This window comes from Cheilinus undulatus, linkage group 17 (genome assembly GCF_018320785.1).
Source record: "Cheilinus undulatus linkage group 17, ASM1832078v1, whole genome shotgun sequence".
In the NCBI taxonomy this organism is placed as follows: Eukaryota; Metazoa; Chordata; class Actinopteri; order Labriformes; family Labridae; genus Cheilinus; species Cheilinus undulatus.
This window is the reverse complement of record NC_054881.1, coordinates 552359-560985: the sequence shown is the minus strand read 5'-3', so window position 1 is coordinate 560985 and position 8627 is coordinate 552359. Positions and strand designations below refer to the sequence as shown.

The 8627-nt window shown below is 44.0% G+C and overlaps 1 protein-coding gene across 1 annotated transcript; it reads right to left on the bottom strand.

Moving 5' to 3' along the window:
• Positions 1–1655: 1655 nt before the first annotated feature.
• On the bottom strand, positions 1656–7816 carry slc25a46 (solute carrier family 25 member 46). Its single transcript, XM_041811478.1, has 8 exons — positions 7385–7816; positions 6675–6717; positions 6081–6138; positions 5583–5660; positions 5257–5357; positions 4422–4478; positions 3897–3954; positions 1656–3697 (listed from the first exon to the last, which is right to left on the bottom strand). The coding sequence occupies exons 1-8, from the start codon at positions 7647–7649 to the stop codon at positions 3101–3103; spliced, it is 1257 nt and encodes a 418-aa protein (XP_041667412.1). The 5' UTR covers positions 7650–7816; the 3' UTR covers positions 1656–3100.
• Between the last annotated feature and the right edge of the window lie 811 nt (positions 7817–8627).

The window sequence follows — 8627 nt, the reverse complement described above, 5'->3', positions numbered from 1 at the left end:
TTTATTTAATAAAATGACCAAAAATACTCTAAGATATTGAAGACTGTTTACTAAATCTAAAACTGTGTTCCATCTGCTCAGATAGAGCTGAAATAGCCGTTTGGATGTTTAGGGGAATACAGATCTAATAACCTTTACTGTTGAGTCTGACAGCACATTAACAACACAGACCTAAAATATGGAAATACAAACAATGACACAACTGTAGACCTGGAAATAATCTCTGACAATAATTCAGTCCAATTTGAATTAAGTTGATTTTCATGACATTTTTTAATTCACTGAAAAAATCCTAAATCTAAAATTTGAAAAATATATAAAACAGCAATTACCTGATAATAAAGCCTATCAAAAATAAAATTTAGAGAAACATTACGCATTTTTGAGGTCATAAAGTCATACATTTACAAGAAAATAGCTGAACTCTTAGATGATGAAGCTGTTCATTTATTAGGGAACAAACAGCATTAAAATGACCTGCCTGTGTTTGTGTCTGTGTTTATTAAATGCTAACCTCCACAGTGATATTAACCAGAGCAGCTCTGTGTTCATAGATTTTATTTAATAACAGCACAAAGTGACTTTAACAATGAAAGAAACATGAACAAAGTGCAGACTCAGTGATTCAACCACAGCTTTACAGAAAACACCTCCTGATTATTCTAATGATCTCTAACACAGCACTGATTCACGCCGCTGAGACGGGCGCACACGCAGCCAATCAGGACCAATCGGACCCACGTTTGAGTCATGTGACCAACATGGCTCAGTCAGCTGATCCCTGTGGGCCGCTGCATTTCTGATCTTTTAGATTTAGTTTTCAGAACTGGACCAACTCAGTTTCCATGGTTTCTCTGGAATTTTGGTTGACTTCGTCTGAAATCAGATTGGACATTTTGGCTGGAATTTGCTTTGAAATTTTCTTGGACAATCGTTGGAAATTTGAGGCATTTCTCCGGAATTTTGGGGTATTTTTTCTTTTTAGTTCAGTAGAACTCTTCATTATAACACAGTTAGACCAACAATCTGTCTGTTAGGTTCACTCTGCTCTGACGGTGAAACAGGCTATGGTCTGCTATTTGGTTATAATGACTGGAAGAACATTCCATCCTCTGCCTCTGATGATGTCATCCTTTGAAGTCTTTAAAGGACTTTAGAGTGTGATGTGATCAAAGCTTAGAAACATTCCATCCTCTGCCTCTGATGATGCCATCCTTTGAAGTCTTTAAAGGACTTTAGAGTGTGATGTCATCAAAGCTTAGAAACATTCCATCCTCTGCCTCTGATGATGTCATCCTTTGAAGTCTTTAAAGGACTTTAGAGTGTGATGTGATCAAAGCTTAGAAACATTCCATCCTCTGCCTCTGATGATGCCATCCTTTGAAGTCTTTAAAGGACTTTAGAGTGTGATGTCATCAAAGCTTAGAAACATTCCATCCTCTGCCTCTGATGATGTCATCCTTTGAAGTCTTTAAAGGACTTTAGAGTGTGATGTGATCAAAGCTTAGAAACATTCCATCCTCTGCCTCTGATGATGCCATCCTTTGAAGTCTTTAAAGGACTTTAGAGTGTGATGTCATCAAAGCTTAGAAACATTCCATCCTCTGCCTCTGATGATGCCATCCTTTGAAGTCTTTAAAGGACTTTAGAGTGTGATGTCATCAAAGCTTAGAAACATTCCATCCTCTGCCTCTGATGATGCCATCCTTTGAAGTCTTTAAAGGACTTTAGAGTGTGATGTCATCAAAGCTTAGAAACATTCCATCCTTGTGTCCTATTACTGATCATGAATGGTAGAAGGACCTGGACATATGTGAGTAAATATATATATATGTATATTTATTTTTCTTTATACCGTAAATTTCTGGTGTCTAAACAGACCAGCGTACGCCCGTCTCAGTCTGAAAATCGCCACATTTAACGTCATTTTTTCAACATAAACTAGATTTAAATATCAGTGACTGAAGGATAAGTTACTCTACGTTTCTTTGATATACAGAGCTTCTCTTTGTTTTTACAGCTTTTTACATAAAGAGTCTCCGCCTGTTCACTGTCTGCAGGTTATTTACACAGAGTACCCTCCACCAATCAGCTCACAGCGCACATTAAATCATTATTACTATTATTAACACTGGATCAGGACGTCATGCTGGAACAGGAAGTGGTGCAAAGTCTCCATGGCGACACATGAACACCAAAATATTTCATTGATCAGGCAGGAAGTGACATCAGGGCAAACTTTCAAAGTCAGAGCACAACAGAAAACTGTTGGTGTTTGATGAAGCTAAGCTAATGGCTAACCCTCACTTCTCAGTCTTGATGAAGAGCTAACAGCTAACCCTTCCCTCCCAGTGCTGCTGCTAAGCTAACAGCTAATGGCTAACCTGTTCTCCTAAGTGCTGCTGCTAAGCTACCAGCTAACCCTTCCCTCTAAGCCTGCTGCTAAGCTAACAGCTAACCCTTCCCTCTAAGTGCTGCTGCTAAGCTACCAGCTAACCCTTCCCTCCCAGTGCTGCTGCTAAGCTACCAGCTAACCCTTCCCTCTAAGCCTGCTGCTAAGCTACCAGCTAACCCCTCCCTCTAAGTGCTGCTGCTAAGCTACCAGCTAACCCTTCCCTCTAAGCCTGCTGCTAAGCTACCAGCTAACCCTTCCCTCTAAGCCTGCTGCTAAGCTAACAGCTAACCCTTCCCTCTAAGCCTGCTGCTAAGCTAACAGCTAACCCTTAAGCTAACGGGTAATTGTGGCATGGTTCCATTTTTTCCCTGGAGTTGGACTTCTGGTTGCTATGGCAGCAAAAAACATGTTCTTTGGTTGCTATGGTTACTCCAGGGAAGCTGAGGGTTGTTGCTATGGAGTTCTGATGATTCATGTGGGTGATTGGTTGCTATGGCGTTGTAGTGGCATGGGGATTGTGCAGATGAACCAATCAGGTCGTTCCTCTGATTCTTCATGTTTGTTCTAAATTGTTCAGACTTTTTTGTTTGTTTTTTTGAAATATTTTAACATAAATAAACTAAAATCGTCCTCTGATCATCTCGCCACTTCCTGCCGACAGACTGACAGAATGTTTGGTGGTCATGGCGACAGCATTTGGTGTCTCTAGCAGCCCCGCCCCTCCAGCAGCAGTAGCCTCAGCAGCGTCCTGGCAGCAGCCAGCAGCGCGCCATGCAGCGCATACTGTGCCGCCAGCGCTCCGAAGCCACGGTAGAACCCGGCCCTGCCCTCCTTGCGTCGGATGGCGTGGAGGCAGTCGGAGAAGCCGTCGTACTGCGTGTTGACGGGCAGCACCATCGGGCTGCCTCCGCTTCCTACGGCGACGACGCCGTCCGTGGCGTCGATGATGGTGCGTGTGCCCTGCAGGCCGAGGCGGTGCAGCGCCGTCTCCAGAGGAAACACCACGATGTCTGCGACCAGAGACCCCGCCCACGCCGCCGCCAGCTCAGGGAAGTAGGCGTCCAGCGGGTTGGAGGGGTCGGATCGCTGCTTCCTGCTCCGCTGGTGCAGCCACAGCGCCGCCCGCTGGATGGAGGTGGCAATGGCGTATCGCAGGATGGCGTGCAGCGCGACAGGAAGCAGCAGAGAGCTGAGTGGGAGCAGACGGCGGCTGTGGGGAGCGCCAACGCCAAACAGACGAGTGAAACCTTCTCTGAGACAATCTAGCAGCCCCGAGGACGCTTCATCACGTACGATCTCACTCTGAGGAGACAGGAAGTAGAAAGTCAGTGCTGCTGACATCTGATTGATCAATCCTAATCAATAGGTCTCCATTTATCTCTGACTGAAGGTCTGTCAAAGACTGAGATCCACAGGATCAGAGTCAGACCAGAATCTCAGAGACCAGGAGAACAGCAACACTAACTAATGTCTGATCAATAATCAATAATCAATAATCCACCTGGACTGTCTCGATCAGGCTGGCACAGTAGAAAGGAAGAGCCACCACAGCTGTTAACCTGGGGACGAGAGACAGAGAGGTCAGTCTGGGGTCAACAGGATGTAGACCCTATGTTGAGAACCGCTGTGATAGAGTGGGAGGAGCTACCAACATAATTACATTAAAGGACGGAATGTTTATAAGCCTTGATGACGTCATCCTTCAAAGTCAATTAAAGGCTTCAAAGGATGGTATCATCCTTCAGAGGATGACATCATCAAAGGCAGAGGACAGAATGTTTTTCCCTCCATTTAGTCGTAGACCATAGTGGGCAACTTTAGAGAAGTGGGTGGAGCCAACAGGTCTACCTACACCTCAGAGGAGGAAACGGGTCCAGGTCTACCTACACCTCAGAGCAGGAACTGGTCCAGGTCCTGGACCCTCCCTTAAAGCAGACTCCAGAGTACGACACGTTTGTGTTCACACTGATCAGTAGAAGAAGAAATCAAACATATAAATGAGTAGAAGAAGAAGAAGTGGACTGACCCTTTCAGCAGTAGATGACCTGCCAACTGTTTCCAGCTCCACCGATGAGGAAGTTCCCTGTAACCATGAAAACACCATTAGACAACAGTTAAAATACAGTCAGACAGTAATACTAGAGTCATACTACAGTCATACCATAGTACTACAGTAATACTACAGTTAAACTACAGTCAGACTAAAGCCCACCACAGTCATACCAAAATACTACAGTCATACTACAGTCCTACTATAATACTACAGTTGTACTACAGTCATACTACAGTCATACTATAATAATTAAGTTGTACTACAGTCATACTATAATTCTTAAGTCGTACTACAGTCATACTACAGTTATACTACAATACTACAGTTGTATTACAGTCATACTACAGTCATACTATAATAATTAAGTTGTACTACAGTCAGACAGTAATACTAGAGTCGTACTACAGTCATACCATAGTACTACAGTAATACTACAGTTAAACTACAGTCAGACTAAAGCCCACCACAGTCATACCAAAATACTACAGTCATACTACAGTCCCACTATAATACTACAGTTGTACTACAGTCATACTACAGTCATACTATAATAATTAAGTTGTACTACAGTCATACTATAATTCTTAAGTCATACTACAGTCATACTACAGTTGTACTACAATCATACTACAGTGTTACTATAATATTACAGTCGTACTACAGGCATACAATAATAGTACACTCACACTACAGTCAGTAGTATTATACTATACTATACAATATTACAATAATACCACATTAACAGTACGGCAGTACTACAGTCATACTGAGTAGTGACATCGCTGATGGGCCAGGAATAAAGTGTTACCGTGGTAATGGTGTTAGCTCACTGATGATGCCCTCCGCCCCCAGTGAGATACCGTGAACGATGAAGGTGCTGCCCATCCCCTTCCACAGAGCCTTAGGACCCTAAATAACAACAACAAAAATAAACAAACAACAATAATAACAACCATCAACACAAGGAAACAAATAACAATAACAACAATAACAATGAACAAACACAAATCGACAACAAGAAATAATAAACAAACAACAACGAGTATGAGACAAATAACAACAACCAAACAAACAACTCCACAGCGCTCTGAGCCGCCCCTGAGCGGCGTGCTGGAAGTCTCTGCTGAGTCGTACCTGGGCTTTAGTGATGGAGTACATGACGGCAACGGCGCTGAATGGAGTCAGGTGGTAACAGCGGGCGTGGTAGTTCACCTGAAACAAACAGCCAATCAGATCACAGCAGGAGTAACTCTCTAAACTGACACCTGAGTTACTCTGTCCAAGCAGAGGTTTGACATCATCATTCAGGTTTACTGTTAATGATGGTAAACGGTGTTTTTATGGCGGTGGCGTGGAGGTGGAGCCACAGACGTTTTCCTCCGTTCATCTTTAAAATGAGGAAATGAAGAAGAGGGTCAACATGGAGCTGCTGTTGGATCATGTCTGACATGACTGAATGTTTCTACAGCCAATCAGGATTACGACTGTGATGAGACTCTAGTAAACCTCAGAAACGCCAACGACAGTCTGAAACAGCTGGAGCCTGTAAAGTCAGAGGAGCCGGACCCCCCCCCCCCAGGTGAGCAGCTCCAGGTGAACCTGATCAGGTACTGATAGAAAGGTGAGTGATACCTGGCACTGTCTGCGGAAGACGATGCAGGGATGAGCGAGGACGTTCTCAGTGAAGAGGCTGCAGGAGGACAGAGACAGAGACGGGCTAATCAGAATCCTGTTAGTCTAATCCCTCAGTTTAGTCTGACAGGCTCATCAGAAAACCACGCAAGGATCAAAACTGCTCAGGGCGTGATGACATGATTATTAAATCAATGTAAGTAACTAGAGCTGGGCACGCGTCTATTAACCCGTTACTGTTCATTATTTTAACGAGGACTTCTAGAAGTCCACTTTCCATTACCGCCATGTTGGTTCTTTAAATTCAGCTGTATCATCAGTGACGCCCCGGTGGAAGAAGGATTGGACGTTTTTAAACCTCTCCCCGCTAGGTGGCGCTGATGATCCCAGCTGAAACAGCAGCCGTGTGCTGAGTTCACTGACCGTCTGTTCAACATAAAACTGAGAGAGTTAAAGTTTTCTGAGTCTCCCCAGCCTCTGAAGACTTTATAAACCTGATTACCTCTGTTAACGGATCAATGGTTAATACAGTTTAATTATTGATCACCTGTGCCCAGCTCTGATAAAAAACTAAAATAACCAAAGGTTCTCTACCTGACCAGTCCGATCCCGAATCCTGCAAATCGATTCAGCTGCTCTGAAACAGGAAGAAGATACGACAATTTCAGAATAAGAGCTACAAAAATCACAGGAAGTAAAATGAACAATCAAAAATAATCAATAAGGACCATAAAAGTCTACATTATCAGACCACAGAGGGGAAAGACAGCCTTTCAGAATAAAAGAGGGGAAAGAGGCAGAGAGCAAACACAGGAGGACAAACCAGAGAAGAAGAAGAAGAAGAAGATAGAAGATAGAAGAAGAAGAAGCTCTTCCTACCAGAGCACACTATAAAAACAGGCAGAATACTCCAGAACCCTTCTGGACTTCTAGAGATGACAAACATCGAACAGAGTTTCCTGTAATCTTGTTTAAAATCTTGTTCTTTTATATATTTGTGTACCCTGACTGGCTGTCCAGCCATAGCTGAGAATCACCAGATAGCACGGTCTCTCTTTGAACCGTAACACCAGCTAACCTCAATAACAGTTAGCTCCTTCCATAGAGTTCCCATGTAATCGTTAGCCTGTGAGCTAACCATCCTCCGTCCTCACCTGACCCTAGCCTGGAGGTACCCCGGGCTGTGGAGCCTCCCAGCCCGCTCCCAGACCTCCTTACCCCCCTTAGACCCACCTGCTGGAGGTACCCCGGGCTGTGGAGCCTCCCAGCCCGCTCCCAGACCCCCTTACCCCCCTTAGACCCACCTGCTGGAGGTACCCCGGGCTGTGGAGCCTCCCAGCCCGCTCCCGGAGCTCCGGGCTCTCCCAGCGGCTCCTCGTACTGAGGTGTCCGCTCTCCGTGGTGCAGGTTCCGACTCCCCGGGATGTCCGGCGGCGTGGTGACCCAGTGATGGTGCTGCAGCTCGGCGGGGCCTCCGGAGCTTCTCCCCGGGTAGCTGGCTCCGTACAGCGGGTCATCGCGGCCGCGGAAGCCGAGCCCGTCGAAGCTGTCCGGCCGCCTGGAGGCCATGAGAGGGTGGGTGAGGACAGAGAGACCGAGCGGAAGTTACCGGAGACCGCAGGACATCAAAGTCCCGGTAAAAGACCTTTGACTTAGAGATAACGGAGATATTAAGGACTGAAACCGGAGTATCGTCCCTGATTGATTTGACCCACAGAAAAACATCCACCTGCTACCCGGAAATACTGCTACCACCCCGGCAGAGAGGAGCCGCCCCTGCTCGGTACTGCCCCCAACAGGACCGGAGTATGATGGGATCCACAAAGGTAGGGACGGAAACAAAAGACAGGAAAAGCACTGAAACACATCTGGAGCAGCATTTTAACTAATGAGGTTAATTACCAGCAGGTCAGTCACATGACTGGGTATAAAAGGAGCATTTTAGAGAGGCAGAGTCTCTCAGGAGTAAAGATGGGCAGAGGTTATTTCTGACATTACGTAAAAAATATTAATGCAATAAAAATCCTCTTTCTGATATGCAAATTGACGTTTTCTATTTTATACATTTTCTATACATATTTGTAGTATATTGGTACATTTATCCTGACGACTGATATGGTTAATAATTAAGCTCTCCTCTGCTTATTTGATTTCTTTTTGTTTGGTAACATTGCTAGACTGTGTTTATCTATGTATTTATTTTATCTATTTGTATATATGTTTTAATTTTATTCATGTATCTCTGTACAAATGTATGTTTCTATGTGTATGGATATATATTTGTGTATGTCTATATCTCAATTTTATTGTTATTGTTATAATGATACCTTTTATTTTTACATCATTTGTTCCTTTGTTTAATCATCTGTTTACTATTATTATTATTTTTAGTTTTATGTTGGTTTGTCTTTAATCAGATTATCTTTTATTATAACTATCGTTACCATCTTTGTTATTTCTATTAGTGATATGGTTTGCCAATGTCAGAAAGCACACATTCTCTGTAACAAATGTGAAATTTTTGTTAAGTGCCAAAAATCAGAGTGT

Bases quoted from the DNA above. Each gene is read 5' to 3' on its own strand.
- slc25a46 (XM_041811478.1), bottom strand. From the start codon at position 7,649: ATGGCCTCCAGGCGGCCGGACAGCTTCGACGGGCTCGGCTTCCGCGGC. The intron at 6,718-7,384 runs GTGGGTCTAAGG...TTCCTGTTTCAG, and splicing joins GCCCGGGGTACCTCCAGCAG to AGCAGCTGAATCGATTTGCA. The intron at 3,955-4,421 runs GTCAGTCCACTT...TCTCGTCCCCAG, and splicing joins GGTCATCTACTGCTGAAAGG to GTTAACAGCTGTGGTGGCTC.